Source organism: Prionailurus viverrinus, chromosome D3 (genome assembly GCF_022837055.1).
Source record: "Prionailurus viverrinus isolate Anna chromosome D3, UM_Priviv_1.0, whole genome shotgun sequence".
Lineage (NCBI taxonomy): Eukaryota > Metazoa > Chordata > Mammalia > Carnivora > Felidae > Prionailurus > Prionailurus viverrinus.
In genome coordinates, this window is record NC_062572.1 from 93,351,449 (window position 1) to 93,370,784 (window position 19,336).

At 47.9% G+C, this 19,336-nt stretch overlaps 1 protein-coding gene across 9 annotated transcripts in view; it reads left to right on the plus strand.

Moving 5' to 3' along the window:
• The window catches only part of ZNF236 (zinc finger protein 236), a 107,729-nt gene that overhangs the window by 31,161 nt on the left and 57,232 nt on the right, over positions 1–19,336 (plus strand). For all 9 annotated transcript variants that reach the window (XR_007145658.1, XM_047826612.1, XM_047826609.1 and 6 more), the window contains 5 exons: positions 415–558; positions 3,055–3,258; positions 4,225–4,453; positions 17,518–17,790; positions 19,051–19,254. Coding sequence is in view for 8 of the 9 variants with exons in the window: in XM_047826612.1 (XP_047682568.1) it covers positions 415–558; positions 3,055–3,258; positions 4,225–4,453; positions 17,518–17,790; positions 19,051–19,254 (1,054 nt within the window). In the remaining variant the exon portion in view is untranslated. The remainder of the gene's footprint in view (positions 1–414; positions 559–3,054; positions 3,259–4,224; positions 4,454–17,517; positions 17,791–19,050; positions 19,255–19,336) is intronic.

Here is a 19,336-nt window from a genome sequence, read left to right on the forward strand (position 1 = left end):
GACTCACGGACCGTGAGATCAGGACCTGAGCCTAAGCAGACGCTTAACTGACTGGGCCACCCAGGGGCCCCAACTGTGTAGCCTTTCTAATTGAACATTGTGCTTAGCCATTTAAGAACTGAGAGTGTAAGTCAGATATTTTTACCAAATTATAACAACTGAACACTTCTTACTTCCAAACGTGTCCTGATTTATAGAAAAGACTGAAATTTCAGTTAATCTCAGATTGGCATTATTGATTAAAGAATTGGGTCATTGATTTTAGAGCTGTCTAATTTGAATGAGGAGGTAATGTTAAATGGTTAGGCTGTTTCTGTCATTTTCAATAGAACGGTAAATTAGATTGGCTATAATTTAAACTTTTTTATCTAATTGTTAATTGTAAAAGCATTTTTTCCTTTTTTGTTCCTTAAGGTCAAGAATGGCCCTACCTATAATTGTACAGAATGTAGTTGTGTATTTAAAAGTTTGGGTAGCTTGAACACTCATATCAGCAAGATGCATATGGGCGGACCACAGAATCCAGCAAGTTCTGCAGAGACGGCGCATGTGTTAACGGTGAGTTTAGTAAGCTGGTTGATAAGAGGATAATCTCTTACCGAAATCTGTCATCCTAATTTTGACCTTTAAGATTGAATATTACTTAAGAGTATTATTTAGTGCCAGGGTACCTGGGGAGCTCAGTCGGTTGAGCATCTGACTTCGGCTCAGGTCCTGATTTCGTGGTTTGTGAGTTCGAGCCCTGCATTGGGCTCAGTGCTCACAGTTCAGAGCCCAGAGCCTGCTTCAGATTCTGTGTCTCCCTCTCTCTCTGCCCCTCCCCCACTTGTAAAAAACATAAAAAAAAATTATTTAATGCCATAAGGTGCTATGAAAGTTTCTAGCAGGTAAGGGCTACTTTCTTATTTTTTTAGTTAGTGAAAGAAAATCAATCTTTTTAGACTTCAGAATGATACCAGATGACCCTGACTTATGGACTGTCATTTGAACCAGTGAAAAAAGGACAAAATGTAATCATTAATTTCTGACTTTGTAATTCCTACAGTGCTACTGACAATCATTATTGAATGATCTCTATCCCTATGTTATTATAATTTAAGAATCAGTTATCCTTTCCAAATACGATTTCTCCATGTCTGACGTGACAGTGATAATTTTTTCCTGAGACTGTGGACTTTTGGGAAACTAAGTTGTATCTTCCAGTACATGTATTGAAAGTTGTCTGACACACAAACTTTTGGGAGGAATCTCCAGCTTGGCCTTGGTCTGTTGCCTCTATAATGGCAGGATCTAAGCGTAGGCTTGTTTCCACCGCCGCAGACCTGCTGCGTCCAGGAATCTTGGAAGCGTTAGTGTGTGTTCGTCAGCACCTGCCTCCTGCCAGTGTAGACACTAGGCAGTGGTTAGTTCCTGAACGTGAGGGCCTCGTGTGCGCTTTGTGTTTTCTTCTCTTTCCTGCAGTATCTGCGGCATGGGATGGTTCCTCACCTTACCCCTGATCAGGGGGATTGTTGTCCATAAGTTCTGAAACTGGAGAACAATTAGAGACTAACCATTAAGTCTTCAAATGTCTATTTTGGGCTGTTTTTTAAATTAAAAAAAAAAATTTTTTTTAAATGTCTATTCATTTTTGAGAGAGAGAGACAGAGAGCACGAGCAGGAGAGGGGCAGAGAGAGGGGGAGACACAGAGTCCGAAGCAGGCTTCAGGCTCTGAGCTGCCAGCACAGAGCCCGACGCGGGGCTCGAACTCACGGACCGAGAGATCACGACCTGAGCTGCAGTTCTATGCTTAACCGACTGAGCCACCCAGGCGCTCCAGCTGCTAAGATTTTTAAATTCTGAGACTGCTCCTTTGCCATCTGATTGCTTCTTTCTTTTCTGGTTTGGTGAGGTTTCCTGGGAAGCCTAGTTAGCATTTTCCTTTAAAAGTTCTCTTCTGCTCCTTGAGTGGTCTGCCCAGGGTCACTGCCCACCCTGCCCTCGTCGAGTTAGCCTGTGGCTCCCGGTGGCCGGTGGTGCTGTCGTCTTGAGCAGTGAGGCAGCAGTGAACCCGTGTGGGATGGAGCTGTGTGGCCTCCAGAGCCACTTTACATGCAGTTGACCGGGGAACCAGCTCTTAAACTTGGGGTCCCTGGGGCAGAACGGAGACTTTGTTTAGTTGGGGGACTAAGTGCCAAGGAGGTGCCCTGATCCTCCCAAGGTGCCCCCGTTGTTGCCTCTTCTAGAGACAATCCCCCATTTCTGTTGCCTCAGGGTAAGTGCCTGTCACTTGTTCTGTGGAGGAAGACAAGGGACTCACTGTCAGCCCTAAGTAGTTTTCCATCATCTTTTTTTTTGATTTCTTAGAGCAATTTTAGGTTTGCAGGAGAATTGAGCAGAAGGTGGAGAAGTCCCGTGTACCCCACCAGCCCCATGCGTAGCCGCCCCGTTGCTGCCCCCTTGCGTTTCCGTGCCGCGTCTGTCACAGCGGATGAGCGAGTGCTGCTGTGCTAGCAGTGACTCGGGTCCACGCTCTGTGTCGTGTGCCCTGTCGATTCTGACAGACGTGTGGCGTCCTCTGTCCACCTTGATGGCACCACACACACGAGTGTCTCTGACTTCCACCCTCTTCTTGGTGTGGCATTTCAGATTCCTGAGTTTCTGGGTGATCAGGTCGGTCCCTGCTTGGATATTCTTGTGTGTAGCTTCACTGCACATTTATTCCTCTAGCGCACGTGTTTTCCCGAAATGTCTTGAACTGTTTTGGCCACAGTGGTTTCTCTCTTATTTTACTTTGTAGCCCTGTGCTCAAACCCCCACCTTGAACTGATTGTCTCTCCTGCCACTTAGAAAAATTTAAAAAGTGAGGTGAACAATTCACCGAATACGTTCCTTTAACAGCCAGTATTGTGGCTCACGTAAAAATCAGTGAGACATTTTATGTAACATTTATCTTTGGGATATTGTTAGATTTTAATGGTCGTAAGGAAGAGGTGCTGTTCTTTTTTCTTGTAAATTGAAGTACAAGTTAATGTGCTTCTTGTATTTTCAACGACAATGCTGCTGCGTTTCAGGCCACACTGTTTCAGACGTTACCTCTCCAGCAGACGGAAGTCCACGTCACGTCCGCGTCGAGTCAGCAGAATTCCCAGGCGGTGACCGATGTCATCCAGCAGCTCCTGGAGCTGTCCGAGCCGGGGCCGGCTGAGTCCAACCAGCCCCCTCAGCCCAGCCAGCAGCTCAGCATCACAGTGGGCATCAACCAGGACATTTTACAGGTGAGACGCATCTGCCTGTTCCTGTCCGTGCTCGTCTGCGCCTGGGCTTCGTGACCAAAAAATAAATAGGCAGGGGCTTGTCAGAGGGAGGAATCATCAATAAAGATGCGTCCTAATCGAAAACATTCTGTTGCAACAAAATCTGCTTATTGAGTTGCTTATGGACAGTGCGGAATCCTAGATGGTTAATGCATAAATTTAGAAATAGTTTAAAACTTTAATTTTCTCCATGAGCGATTTACTTGAGATGAATAGGCTTTTCAGAACCTTCCTGTATTTATCCCCGTTGACGGAGGCCTAAGACATACTTCGTTCTTTGTTGAGGCTCTCGTGTTAACTGTTTCGAGAGAGTCAGTCCCGTGTCTCCTCGGCCGTGTGGATGGTCCACGCTCCGGTGGGAGAGCAGCAGAACGAATCGGGGCAAAGTGCTCTTTTCTGATTCTTTCACCCCAGGCCAGCTGTATCCTCAGATCCTTCCTTTGCCAACAGAGACAGCCTGCCTTCTCCACCCTATTTAGTTACTTGCTGTAACGACTAACCTGTCTCCTCTCTGTACATTTTGGGACGAGTTGGTATAAAGAATCTCAGGGTGCATGACAACCGACGTAAACTTTTGGGTAGACTCGCTACAACTGAAAACAGCGAGTCCCAGACCCGTTTGGAGATAACCAACGTGGTCTGAGGTAAAATTCCTAAAAGTCTAATAAGGAATTAACTGCAGTTCCTTTTAATTTTACCGTACCGTGTTCTGGGTGGAGGGGAGATGTCAGTTATCAGAACGGACATTTCAGCTTCCTAGAGTTGGGAGTCGAGCTTACAAGTGACGATCGGCGGCGTATGGAGTTTTATGTCTCGTGGGGCGGAATTAGAATTCTGTGGGCAAGCCTTACTGCATCTCTGTGATTGATTTTGGCAGGCGGGTTCGGGCCTCACCCCTCCTAACCTGTTAGTTCTGTTCTGTCTTAGCAAGCCTTAGAAAACAGTGGGCTGTCTTCAATTCCAGCTGCAGCGCACGCTCACGACCCCAGCCACGCCAGGACGCCCTCCTCGCAGGGGCCCACCGCGGACACGCCTCACGCCTCAAGTGAGCCGCCCCCCCCCGCCGATGCAGAGCCAGAAAAAGAACAAGAAAGCCCAGAGAAGTTGGATAAAAAAGAAAAAAAAATTCTAAAGAAGAAATCGCCATTTCTCCCTGGTAATTTTCATATGCGTTAAGGCCAAGACGTTTAGGCTGGCATAGTGCTTATCTTTTTAGAAACGTGCCTCCTTTTTTTTTTTTTTTTTTTTTTTTCCCTCGAAAAGGCGATAGGTCTGTTGAACGTTCTGGTAGTATCAGCCTGTTTGTTTGATATTTCAAAACCACGACAGTTGTAAAACTTAGGCTGCTTTGCTCCCTGTGATTGGTGTCTCCTCCCGACAGCCCCTAGGGCTTTACCCCGGCGGTCTCTGCCTGTCCTCGATGCAGCAGCCTCTCGGCCACCCCTGTCCTCCCTTCCACCACAGCACCGCCATCCCGCAGGCTGGACCCTTGCCGGTTCCGTCCGCGCTCACTCCTCGCCCTGTGGGTCCGTGAGCTCTCTGTGAGCTCTCTGTGAGCCGGCCCCCATGCCTCTGCGGCCTCCCTCCCTGGCCTTTGGGATGCTGGCTCCCCGGGCATTTGAAACAGTCACACTCTTTTTCAAGGGCCATCCTCTGCCACGGGCCTTTCTTCAGCAGGAGTGTCTTCTTTCTCCCCTTCTCCGCCGCGTCCCTGAGACCTCCGGCAGGCCTATGAGGCCATCCGAGGCTGGCACAAGCGCGGCCTCCTCGTGGAGGCTCGGAACCTGCCCTTCCTCTGCTCAGTGCCCGCAGCGCCGGCCCTTACAGCCCCTGCGCAGACTGTAGCGACATTCTGTTCGTTCCTGAGCACCCGCGGGGCTCAGCATGGCTTCATAGAGGGGCAGGCGTTCCTGCATCGTTCTTGAAGGAAATAGGTTTCTGTCTTTGGGGCAGGAGTGTTCCCACAGAAATGTTTTCTTGGGGACCGACTGTATGTCTCCCAGAGTCTGGGGAGCAGGTGCTCTCTGAGGGGCAAAGCGTCATCTGTTAACGCTGCCTCCTGACACGCGTTTTCTCAGTGTTGACATGTGGCCACAAAATCCTTGTTTCTCGGCCCACAGACCACGGTGGTTCTAGTCTCCTCTTCCTTGGGGCCCCTCGGCCCCAAGTGAAAAACCGGAGGTTGAAATCTAAGCGGTTTATCATCCGGGGATCCCCGCTGTCCAGACAGGAGGGAAGGAAAAAAAGCACATTTCCACATATTTTTATTCACTGTATGAAGCCTCTGGGTTAGAAGTTCCCCTTGCATTTCTGAGTATCTGCTTCATGTGCACCAATAAGCTGCTGGAAATCCACGGCCCGTGAAACCTCTCCTGCGAGAGAGCACCGGCCACTGTCCGGTTACTGTGCCAGAACCTTCCAAGGTGCTGTGATGTGGCCGCAGGCAGCACACGCTTCTCCAGACTCGCTTCCCCACAACACTGAGGCGCGCCGGCCCCCCAGATGGAGGGAGGCACTCGGCCCCGGGCCCGAGAGATCCTGCCCCGAGCGCTGGATGGGGCTCCAGGGGCCGTGAGGTCACATGCGGTGCTCCGCCTGGAGAGCTTGCATACAGTGTGTCCGTCTGTCGGGTTGTGGCCCGAGTAAGTCGCATACGAGTGTAGACCGCCGAGCAAGTTTATGCAGTTCTGCTGCGTTTTCGGTAAACTGATCCTCAGGACGAGCTGGAGCTGGCGCTTGTTTTCTTCGTGTGCTGAGAAAAGGTTGAGAGACGGGTTGACGTAAAAGCTCTTTCTTCTGACTGGCACTTTCCAGGGAGGAGCACACGTCCAGCACAGGGACTGTCTCTGCAAACACCTGTTTGAGGCAGGGGAGGGCTGTTGTCGTCCTGAGGAGACCTCACGGGTCAAGGTTTTGTTGCGAGCTCATAATTAACCATATGTCTCCAGATTGAACACGCTCCATCTCAAGCTGTCACTATTTGATTTATTTAGTTTCGTGAGAGAGAATGTTTTTAGTAGAATTTGGTTATTTTAAGAGGTATTTTGCATATTAATTTAAAATTTAATATGCTTTTTTGTATCTTTGTCGTAAAACTTGTGACATATAAATCATTATTAAAACTTCACAGAGTTTGAAATTTGTTATAAAATATTGGCTCTCTAGAAGTCACAGTGAAAGGTGTTTTGAAAAGCTGGCAGCTTATTCCTTTAGGTATGACAGTGGTTTAACTGCTCCGTGTGGACGTCTTTCCTAAGGCCAGAGAGATTTCACCCTCCTACACCAGAGCAAGGTCTTGAAATCTTAACCTCTTCTTGATGACTTAGGACCGTGAACTTGACCCCTGCTCTGTGCTGTGATAGGCCGGCATCTGCTTGACCCGTTGCAGGACCTGGGCCCCTGATGCTGTGGGCTTCAGTTCATCTGCCCTGGAAACTACATTTATTATGGCGTGCATATTGTTCTCAGCTCCCTGTAGCAGTCTTTGTCCCCCTCTCTTATTTTGCTGCTTGAGGTCTGCTAAGTGCTTGCAGCTCTGATACCTGAGGGCTTTTGTAGCTGCCTGAAAAGTAAGTATGAAATGGGGCACCTTGGCTCCGTCGGTTAAGCATCCTGGCTCTTGATTTGGGTTCGGGTCCTGGGATCGAGCAGTATGTTGGGCTCTGCACTGAGTGAGGAGCCTGCTTGGGATTCTCTCTCTTTCTGCCTTCTCTCCCCGGAATAAACAAACATTTAGAAAAAAGTAGAAATTTGTTCTTGGTAAGAACTTTTGCAACCATTATACTTTGTCTAAAAATAACACGCATGAGCTTATTTGGAGTTTTATGTCTACATTAAGTAATTCAAGAGAGTGGTATTTTCTTTTTATTCTTCCTTTTCTTTCTCTTTAGATGGTCTGTGTTGTGAATAAAGAAGATTTCTGTGTTCATCGTTCAGATACATTGCTTGTTATTTTGTATTGTTTTATGGTTTTCATAAAATACAGTATAGAAAAACTTTAAAAAGAAAAACTTATTCATTTGGATGTAGTTGAATTTAGTTTGAAAATTCCATGATTTATCTCATTTGTGTACAATTCTTTGATGGTAAGATTCAGAGTTTAGAGGATTTTCTTCAGGTTTTGTTTTGAATTATTTGTCATTTGTAATTAAATCTAAATATTATCTTAAATTTTTTTTTAATGTTTATTTATTTTTGAGATGGAGAGAGAGCATGAGCGGGGGAGGGGCAGAGAGAGGGGGAGACACAGAATCCAAAGCAGGCTCCAGGCTCCGAGCTGTCAGCACAGAGTCTGACGCGGGGCTCGAACTCACGGACCGCGAGATCATGACCCGAGCTGAAGTCGAACGCCTAACCGACTGAGCCGCCCAGGCACCCCAAATATGAATATTATCTTTACTTAAGACCTTTCTTGTTTTGAATGGTAGTCTGGTTTTGAGCTGAGTCCCCGTTAGGTACTAAATATAACACACCGTCAAGTATTAAAAAGGACACTGAGCTACCAGACGCTTATGGTGTAGCGGAGTCTGCGTGGACGGTGTGCGGCAGTGGAAAGCAGTGTCTCGGTCGCAGAGGCGTATTGTTACAGATGTGCTCCGGGTTTAGAGATAGGAGAGCTCAGCGGACCACAGCGAGAAGGTGAAAGCTTGTGTGAGTTAGAGGGATGAGAACTGAGTACTGACGGAAATAGAGTGAAGCGTCTGGAGGCCTCGGTGAGGGTCATCGTGACCAGTTCATCACACTTGTGTTTCTGTATCGAAAATTATTTTAAAAAAGTTCTAGCGTTAACTTCTGTTGACACATAGCTCACGTTGTATGCAGACTGAACATTTAATTTTTTTTTTCTTAACGTTTTTTTATTTTTGAGACAGACAGAGACAGAGCATGAACGGGGGAGGGTCAGAGAGAGGGAGATACAAAATGAGAAGCAGGCTCCAGGCTCTGAGCTGTCAGCAAGCTGGAACTCATGAACTGGGAGATCAGGACCTGAGTACCTGAGCCAAAGTCGGATGCTTAACCCGCTTAACTGGCTGAGCCACCCAGGTGCCCCTTCTTTGTTATTTATATGTGTTTTGAATACCGTATCCGACACTCCTTAAGGTGTCTTTTCTGCCACAGTGTTAAGTAGACAAAGTAGGGAGGGCGGTCCCTACATAATGCAGATGAGAACTGCCTCTTGCGTCCTGCCTTTTAAGGGGTTTGGTTTTAACGTTTCACAGTTGGATTTGGCTTTTTACTATAGGCTTTTCTTAGATCCTCTCAAATTTGGGAAGCTGCCTTCCATTGTTGGTTTAGTAAGAAGGCTTTTTATTTTCTTCTCTATGTTGAATATTATCAAATGCCTTTTTTCCCCTCTGTTGTTATGATCATGTGTTTTCCTACTTTAATCTGTGAGGTGGTAAATCACAGTAATTGATTAATGGGAAGCAAACCACGTCTTCTGTTTGGGCTTTGATGTGACTCTTTCCTTTCTCTTTCTCTCTCCCCCTTTCCTCCCTCTCTCATGTTTTCCCTCTATTGTGTTTTTTTATTACACATTTTTGAATTTGCTTGGCCAATATTCTTTTTCTCGATTTCACTTAAGAAAATATGCCTTTTTTTATTTTTTTAAAAAAAATTTTTTTTTCAATGTTTATTTATTTTGGGACAGAGAGAGACAGAGCATGAACGGGGGAGGGGCAGAGAGAGAGGGAGACACAGAATCGGAAACAGGCTCCAGGCTCTGAGCCATCAGCCCAGAGCCTGACGCGGGGCTCGAACTCACGGACCGCGAGATCGTGACCTGGCTGAAGTCGGACGCTTAACCGACTGCGCCACCCAGGCGCCCCTATATGCCTTTTTTTAAATAAAAAAAATGGATAACCGGTACTCACTTTTAAATCAGCGTATGAAACCGTTCCTTTTTATAGAATGTACATTGGTCTTAAAACAACTTGAAGAAATGTAATTGCTCTCTAGAAGAAACTAGTTTTGATCATTGTATTCTTCTCCTACTTTGTGTGCAGACACATACAGGACAATTTTTAAACATTTATATCCAGCAGTTTTTTTTTTTTTTTTAATTTTTTTTTCAACGTTTATTTATTTTTGGGACAGAGAGAGACAGAGCATGAACGGGGAAGGGGCAGAGAGAGAGGGAGACACAGAATCGGAAACAGGCTCCAGGCTCTGAGCTGTCAGCACAGAGCCCGACACGGGGCTCGAACTCACAGACCGCGAGATCGTGACCTGGCTGAAGTCGGACGTTTAACCGACTGCGCCACCCAGGCGCCCCATATCCAGCAGTTTTTAAACAGTACAGTTTTCAACAGTGGTGGTCTTTGTAAAGGCCTTAAGGAGTCAGACAAATGAAGTTTAAGGTTCTAGGCACTAGGATAGGTCTGTAACGTTTTAGCAGCATTTCTGTATGCAGTGATCTGAGTTGGCTTGTAAGCAAATTCTCTGGTTGTCTCTCACCTGCGTTACTTGGGGAAAACTACACCCATTTTACAGAAAGTTATAGTACGGACACTGCAGTAAGCTCAAAGCAGTGTTTAAGAGTTCAGTGTGACCAGCAAAGAAAATGCTTTCTTTATAAAATCCTTCCTGGGACGAAGCAGGAGGGAGACGGGCCGTAGGCTTTGCTTTCTGGGAGACACCTTTGGGTCACTTTGAAGGACTTCCGCATCAGGCTTCTGGAGCGCTTGCGAAAACTCGTGAATTATTTGCAGGGCTCCCCGAGAGGAGGGTGGGTGTTCTGGTGAACACCGCGCACTGTGGGCTCCCTTCCGGGTGGATTGTTTCTAGGGACGCCGCGCACACCCGTGGAGGCGGCTCCGAGGTTCCCGCTGCGGGTGCTGGGGAAACACGCAGAGAGACGCTGCCCTTGGGGTCAGAATCCGAGAGGCCGCTGGCCGGCTCCTCCACCCTCGACTCGGACCGGCCCTGAGCGGTCCGGGAGCACGTCCTCTGTGCACTTGGGTCTGGATATCGGATTGCTCCTCGGGGACGGTGTCCCCGCACCTTGCTTGCCCTGACCCAGCTCACCCAGTGACGGTTTGCGGGCGGCAACGTGAAGCAGCAGATTGGTGGTTTTCTCCTCAGAGCAGCACCTCCAGAATTGCATGAAGCAGAGGTGAGCAGAAGTAGCAAACACAAGGGTTCGTGCGGCATCACCGTGCCTGTAATCTGGTCGATAGAAGGCACCAACTCCTGGGGGGACCTGTGCCCCAGCTTCCGAGCAGGTGTTGGGAGGTGGATGGAATGGACGGCACCTCCTGTGGGCAGTGGGTCATGTGGGGACGGAAGCGGGGACTCCCCTGCTGAGCACACCCCTCTGCGAGGGGCAGGGGAGCGCCGGCAAGCCGTGCGGTCCACATCCGCTTCGGAACAGCCGCGTGTCCCGCGGTCTGTGGAGCAGAGAGCCTTGCCGGCCCCCCGGCACATCCACAGCTGGCTCAGTCCGCCGGGGAGGCCTGCCTTCCTTATCTGCGCCAGCGAAGGTTCTTCTGAGGGGACCTGGAGCCTCTCCAGGAGCGGAAGGGACAGATCCCTCCCCGAATGCTTGCCGCCTTTCCGCTGGGCTCCAGGTTCCGGCCGGCCCCGCAGCTGTCTCGTCGTGGGCACCTGCACAGGTGCTCACGGGGCGGGTCGCCCTCCTCCGCCGCCCTGCCATACCCGGGAGAGCTCTGGCGCATCTTGTCTCCTGTTCAGGGTGCCCTCCGTGAGAAAGAGGTCAGCGGTCCCACCGTTCCCCGTCCCTGGAGGGCCGCCGGCAGGGGAAGGATGCCGTGCTTTGGCGGTGAGAGCTGCTCCCTGGACAGTTGCAGCTTCAGAGACCTCGGGGATCTCCCGGGAGAGCGAACCCCCGGCGGTCCCTGCATCCCTCCCCGGTGGAGCACCCGCTCTGGGATGCCACGTGGGCAGGGAGCACCGTGAGACGGGGGGGGGCGGGGGACATCTGGTGGCAGGACAGCGCTCTTACTGCCCCTACCTCAGGGCAGCACGGGGTCGCCGGTTCAGCGGGACTGGGGGCCCGGCCCAGGGGACAGCCGCGGGGTCCGGGAGACTCGGTCGCACACAGCACTAGTGCCGGCCGTGTCCTCTTCCCTGCAGACCTGGCTTCCTCCTCCCCCCTCACTCCCAAACATACGTGCTTTATCCCAAGTCCAGTTGTCAGCCGGCCAGCACGGTGGCCTCTGCCCCAGAGCCACGTGGGCCGTTAGAGCAGGTGCCATCGTGCTCAGGGCCCATAGCTGCCACGGCGCCCGTTTTAGCGCCTGGGGTTGCGTCTGAGCATTCCTGCTGTCTCCCTGCCTCATTGATGTGGCCCAGCCAGCTGCCAGTGACCGTCCCCTCCATTTCCCGCTCTGGGAATCCGGCCAGGAAGTCCGAGGCGTCCTCCCGCCGATCGCTGAGAAACCCGGTAGACCGCGGGACTGGACACAGAAATTGTGCGCGGTCCACTTTACCAAGAGTCTGTCCCTTTGTGTACGACTCCAAATAAGCGGTCCCGTGGCGTATGGCCCAGCAGCCTATTTAACGGCCCCCCCACCTCAGGACGCTGGCCTGTCACTTCCGAGCGGGTGTCCCAACGTTGTGCAAGATTCGGTGTCCTGCCTCCGCCAGGTGCGGGCTGCACTCTTCCCACAGGGCGTCTTTTGTCAGAGGATCCTGCGCCTCTGGTTTCCACGTCACTCCACGACCCACTGGCTGAGTCGGAGGCCGCGAGGGTCCAGTGGTGCTAGCCTCTCTCGCAGTCCCGTCCGCCGCTGAGACGGCGTGAACGACAACGGCCGTTCAGGCTGGGGCCACGTAGGGGGACGCTGTGGAACAGAAAGTGAGGGCACGCTTGGGCGGCTTTGCTTCGTTTGAAGTCTTCTCTGTAGGTTCAGCATCTGAACTTGGATCCTGAGATACGAGCGTCTCCCCGCTCGTTGTTGAACAGTAGTTAAGTCTGAGTATTTGTATTCAGCTTCATGTTCCAGTAGAAACCAGAACGACTTTCTGTGACTGTCACTGTATGTCCTCCGGACTGCACCTTCCGTGTGCACCCGCGGCCTCTGGGCACACCTTCCGTTGCAAGAATACGCCAGGGCCTTCGTCCAGCGTCTGATGCGGCCCTTGGAGTGGGTCCTAGAGGAGCCTGTCTGTCTGTCTGTCCTGCTGGCCTGCAGTTCTCCGACAGCAGTGGCTGTGCGCTCTGGCCCCCGGACGAATACACAGGCGTCTTCCCGTCCCTCAGTTCTGCCTCCCCCCTGCGGCACCCAGGTCCTCATCACCTTGTCACCCTCGTCCTCCACCGTGGCCGAGGCCGATGCCGGGGACACGGCTGGCCGCGTCCCCAGTAATTCCTCCGGTGTGGAAACCGATTCAGGAGTGAGGAGGACACCTCTAGGGTACGGTTTTCTTCGTCCTGCCGAAAACCTCTCGTGGCATGTAGGCTTTCCATCACGTCCCCCTGTCTGCCTCAAGCTCTGCGTCTCGCGGACCTTGTGGCCGTTGTGAGCATTAAGTTTCCAGAACTTCATACCCGGCTTTTGCTTCTTCTTTGCCTGGTAAATGTACCTCCAAAAACTGCCTTTCGAATGCAGACTTTTTTATTTGAAGATTTCATTTTATGTTTTTTTTAAATAATCTCGACATGTTGGCCAACGTGGAGCTTGACGCATAATGCTGAGACCCAGAGTCGCGTGTTCCGCCGCCGAGCCGGCCAGGCCCCCCTCCCCTCGAATGCAGACTTTTCTGAGTGTCTTGTCATTCCCCCCCCCCTCCCCCCGGGGCGAGTCCACCCTGTGACGCAGGTCCCCGAGCTCTGCTGCACGTGCGTGCTCGAATCCCGCACCTGAGTCCCTCCACGGGCAGGGGTCTGCCTGCCGTGGTCGTTGGCATGTGGTGAGCACTCTCCTTGAAGTGGAGCTGGGAGGACAGAGTGCTCTGAGAGAATCGCTCTCAGATTCTAGAATTACACAGATGTCAACGTGTGCCTTGACTTTTCCACTTACTGGCACCTGACCTGGGGCAGGTTCGCTAACCTTCGTCTGTGCGATGGGGCGGTGGCAGAACGAAAGGGAGAGACCTGAGTGCGAGGAATAGCGCCTGACCCGGGATGACTGCTGCATGGAATGCACAAATTTAAAAATTATTTTTTAACTAGGTGAAACTTGCTCTTGCCATGTAATTCAAAAGATACAAAACGGTGTGCAGTGAGATGTCCCCTGTTCTTCCTCGGTCTCCACATAACCCCTCTCCAGGGCAGCTGCTGTCACTGGGGGTCTCTGTCTTCTAAAGAAGTACAGGCATGTTATTATATAGTATGTATCGTATTGTTTTTCAGTATGTTGGGGGGCATACTGGGTGTGTGTGTGTGTGTGTGTGTGTGTGTGTGTGTGTATAAAATCTATACATAATCTGTCTTGCAGTTTACTTTTTTCCACCTGATATTTTAGAAAATATCTAGAGATTGTTCCATTTTATGGATAAATAATTATGTAGGTTACTTGCAATCTTGCAAATACAGGTGATAATAAATACAAATTTATTTAATACCCCTTCAAATACTTTAGTGTGTGTGTCCTAAGGTCAAGGATGCTGTCTTCTAGAACCAGAGTGTAGACATCAACATCAGGGTAGTGAAATTGATCCAGTCCACAGATCTTGTTCACATTTCAGTATTTGTATCACTAATGTGCTTCATATCAAAAGAAAAAAACAATGGGGTAAATATTGCTGATTGTCCTTCCAGGGCTTTCTGACAGTTTATACCCCCATCCACAGTGCATTGGGGTATCTGTCCATTTCCTCACAGCCTTTTGAAGGGATTGTTATCAAAATTTGGGGACCATTTTTACTCATCTGATAGGTTAAAATGGTTTCTGATTGTAGCTTTAATTTCATTTCTCTAATAAGGAGTAAAAAGGTTGAGCAACTTTTCATGTTGAAGAGCCACCTACATTTTTTCATTAGCCTGACTTGATTTTTATTTGCCATGATACATTAAGGATGATAGTATTTTGAGAGCATATATTCTTTTCTAATTTGTCGTTTTGAATTAAAAGGGAGAAATATTTTCTATACCCAGATTGGTCAGTGTTTCACAGATTTTGGACTTCTGCAATACTTAGACTTCAACGTGGACATTATGGGAAGTAACCTCTTTTATCCAGCGCTTTCATACTTTCAATTTTTTTTAACGTTTATTTTTGAGAGAGAGAGAGAGAGAGAGAGAGAGAGCGCGAGAGAGAGCGAGAGCGAGCACGGGGGAGGGGCAGAGAGAGAGGGAGAGACACAGAATCCGAAGCGGGCTCCAGGCTCCGAGCTGTCAGCACAGAGCCCATTGCGGGGCTCGAACCCATGAACCGTGAGATCATGAGCTGAGCCGAAGTCGGACGCCCAACCGACTGAGCCACCCAGGTGCCCCTCAGACTTTCATATTTTAAGCTGAATCTCTGACTCAGTTTAATTTTTTGTTTTTAGATGGGCACCCCGCTGTCCAAACACCATTTATGGACTGAGTCCTGTTTTCTCCACTGAAACACTGTGATACCGTTCTGTTCGTTACCCTCCCAGACCTGTATGGGTCTGTTCTGGACTGTGTTCTGTGCACGACTCTGTCTTCTTGTTCGTGTCTACTACTGGTACGCTTTCTTGCCTATGGGCCTAGTCCTTTCCTGCTACGCTTGGCGGTGTGTTTTGAACGATTTTCCCATACTTATTTTTTCACGTGTACTTTAGACTTGTCTGCTAAAGCCCCAAAACTCTAGTTTTTCAAAAAGTCCTTTCGGTATTTATATGTAAGTGATTTAACCAGTGAGAATTGATGTCTTTATAACTTTTAGTCTTTGTACCAAAGAATAGGGTGTAGATTTCCACTTCTTCAGATCTTTCCTTTGTATTTTTTCATTTTTTAGTGGCATTTTAAATTTTTCTTCTGGATTTTGCTTGTAGATATGATGTTGATTTCCACGTATTAAAATGTGTGCCTCTTTCTGAGTTTTAGGTTTTTTAAGGCATTTAATCATATCATTTGTAAATCACGATTTTTACCTTTTCCTTTGTAGTTAGTTAATGCTGTATATTTCTGTATCTTACCTAATTGCACTGGCTTGTATCACTAGAACACAATAAATTCATGGCAGTGATAGCGGATTTTTTCTGGACTGTAATAGGATTGTTTTTAATATTTTCCTATTAAATGAAAGCATACTGAGATATGTTTGTTCAGCTCTTCCTGTTTTCAGACGATTTTTTAGAAATTAAGACTAGATATTAAATTGTAGTAATTGCCTTTTCATCTTGAAGACGGTTCTAATGTATGTTTTTTCTTCTTAAACTTATTAATGTGTTTGAAGAGAAAAGCAGTTGTCCAGCACCAGGGAAAGTTGCCGCGTGGGAATGCACATCTGGTTTTCCAGACCTTTCAGTCTGTCAGAGGGTCGAAAGTCTGGATTTAATATTTTAGTAGTAGCACGTGGGCCAAACAAAGCGCATGCAGGCCACGTGTGGAGACTGCTGCAAGGCCGCCAGTTTGTAATTTCTGTTCTAGTCCGTTCCTGGAAATAATTAGAACCTGGTGACAGTTGAATGTTCTGTCATCTTAGATAGTTAAAGGTACAGTTTTCATTCTTGCCTGGATGAAACCCTGATGGGGAGGGTTCCCAAATTTATTAGCTCATAGATACTCTAGTTCTGTCGCCTTTTTATACCTTGGCTTTTTTTTATTTATCATAAGATCTTTAGGTAATTACTGTACTTCTATGAATTAATTTTTACCTATTGGTTTTAAACAGGCTTAAGTTTCAGACTTCCTTAATGTAAACGGTATCACCATAAAATAAATGCTCTCTCCCATTTTTGAAGCCACTTCCCTTATTTTCTCTTCTTTTCCCTGTGGTTTGCGTGTGTTCCTGACTTGACCTAGTTTCTGTTGCGTCACTGTTTTTAGGAAGATGTAAGTTTTTTTCTTTTACCTTGCCTTATTTCCTACGTTAGTCTTGCAAAGAGCATCGTCTTCAGGAAAATGTGTTTTCGCTCCTTGTAGATTCACTTGTACGTAAGGAGAATTCCTTGCATTTACTAATAACAGAAGGAAACAAATTATTTTTTGTCTAATAAAGCTATGTCTGTAAAGACACAGTTAAATAAACAGTTAAAATTTCCTGATGAATTTTGTTAACCTGGCCAAAATCTTTCTAATTTTAAGTGGGTTCTTGACCTCACTGTAAATACCTATTTAATTTCAGATAAATAAAGCTAATCAAAATTATAAAAGATAAAAAGTGGTTCTGATGAATTTTGTTTTTAAAATTTTTATAATTTAGAAATAATTTTACTTATATTTCAGTAAACTCGTGATTTTTCTTTGGATGGGAATCGTTTTATTTATTTATTTATTTATTTATTTATTTATTTATTTAAATGTTTATTTATTTCTGAGACAGAGACAGAGCATGAGCCGGGGAGGGGCAGAGAGAGAGAGAGAGGGAGACACAGAATCCAAAGCAGGCTCTAGGCTCTGAGCTGTCCGCACAGAGCCTGACGCGGGGCTCGAACTCACAGGCCTTGAGATCATGACCTGAGCCGAAGTCAGACGCTCAACCGACTGAGCCACCCAGGCGCCCCTGATGGGAATAGTTTTAAACCTGATTGAAAGTTGAACAATAATATTTAAAGTTACAAAATAGTCTTTTATATTTGGTCGTGAGCTATTTCTTTGTCATAAGTATTTATGAATGCCTTTTCATAGGGCAAGAATTCATGGTCTCCCAATTACTTGTGTGGGGATTACTTGTTTGTTATTCATGGTATCAGAAGGGCTCAGACAGTGCTTTCTCCGCCTTCGTCTCCTCATATCCCGAGTTAACTTTGGAGTTGTTTGGTCACATGTGCTTTTATTCACATGTACAGTGGCCTGAGTTTGTACGCTTGCCTTTGGTGTATGTATCTTACCTGTCCAGTTAGCCCTCTTCCCTCCCTCGGCCATGATTTGTGTTCTCATGTGACTGTGAAGATTTTCTGCAGGATTCACTCATAGTCTTCCGTCATTTCAGTGATGATGGAAATTTCACCTTTTTCCCTAACTGATCGTATATCTTCTGCTGCGGCAAAAAAAGTAGATAGCTCTTCCATAGGTGCGCTGTTGTTTCGATCTAACCCCAGACGGTCAAGTGCCTTAGCAGTGGGTAGGATACACAAGGGCCAGACAAGCCGAGCCGGACTGGTTGTGTTTTCTTTCGGCCCCAGGTTCGATCCGCGAGGAGAACGGTGTCCGGTGGCACGTGTGTCCCTACTGCACCAAGGAGTTCCGGAAGCCGAGTGACCTGGTGCGCCACATCCGCATTCACACCCACGAGAAGCCCTTCAAGTGTCCGCAGTGTTTCCGGGCCTTTGCCGTAAAGAGCACCCTGACCGCGCACATCAAGACCCACACGGGCATCAAGGCGTTCAAGTGCCAGTACTGCATGAAGAGCTTCTCCACGTCGGGGAGCCTCAAAGTGCACATCCGCCTGCACACAGGTGCCCGGGGCTCGGGGCCTTCCCCTCCCGTCCCCTCCGATTCACGGGGCCTGCGGGCAGCAGCCGAACACCCTTCCCAAGTCTCTGTGATCAGCTTGGTAGGCTAGGCTGCAGGTATATGCTGGTCCACAGAGTGACGGGACTAGATGCCCACAGAGCCCGCGGCTGAATGAGGGAAGCACTAAGCACTAGCACTCGGAATGAACACAGGAGGCAAAGGGCCAAGAGAGGGGTGCTTGGGGGCCACCGCATGTAGAGGTGGAGGAGGTGGGCCTTTGTAAGGAGACACCTGGGTGGGGTGGGGGCGTTTGTGCTGAGGCCTGGGGCAGGGAGGCAAAGCTGATGCCTCTTCACCCTTTCAGGTGTTTTGTCGTCAGGATGAAGGCATGAAAACATTCATATTTAGGCTGTAATTTCGTTTAGGATCGTTTTGTTGTGATATATTCACAGATCATAAAATGGACCCTTATTTTACGGTGAACTCAGAATTCACTTTATTCAGAAATTGTGCAACCCACCCAATTATTTTCAACGTTTTTATCATCCCGGCCCCACCAAAGAAACCCCACATCCATTAGCAGGAACTTCTCCTGCCCACCTGGGGTTCCGGGGCTGAGCCGATCATGTGGCGGAGTGTTTAAAAAAGCTGACATTTGTTGCTTTTGTTATGTGCCCTTCTTTGGAACCTCCGTTCTCGTTTACCGATAAAATTGTAAATGAAGGAATTTCCTTCAGGAAAGGGAATTGGTAGTAGAGAATTGTGAAGAGGACATTATTACTGTCAGCAGCAGCAGCAGCAGCATTATTATTATTTACAATCACTGACAACTACCATTCACTGCTGTTTACTAAATGCTCGGAGCTGCTGAGTGCTAGTTAAACATGAGTGTCTACAATCCTGGCAGCCAGCCTGGAGGCAGACGTTGTTCCACGTTACAGATGATGATTTGAGAGAGAGCAGTCTTACTGCCCTGGAGTATTCCTAGAGACTGAATATTTGAGTATCTGAAGGTTTAAATATTTTACAATGCGAGGATAGCACATGTTTTTTACTTCCAATGATCTTAAGACATACCTTAACATTTATAGTATGCACTGTATGCCGACAGGGGAAAATAGCTGCATGACATCCATGAAATTGTACGCATGAAGCGAGAAACTCTTCAAGTCAATATTAAACTACTAGAATTTTATGTTGGCATTAATTGTTGAGATGTATGTTCTTGAAATAATTCTGCCGCGTACTTTTATTTTTATTAGGAGTCAGACCTTTTGCTTGTCCTCACTGTGACAAAAAGTTTCGGACCTCAGGCCACAGGAAGACTCACATTGCTTCTCACTTTAAACACACGGAGCTAAGGAAGATGAGGCACCAGCGTAAACCGGCGAAGGTTCGAGTCGGCAAGACGAACGTTCCGGTCCCTGACATTCCTTTGCAAGAGCCGATTCTCATAACTGACGTAGGTAAGATTCTCTTCCCTCTTGCACCTTGCAGAGAGTATATAAGTATTTTGTCTACACAGTGGTAGACCGGTGGTTACAGGGA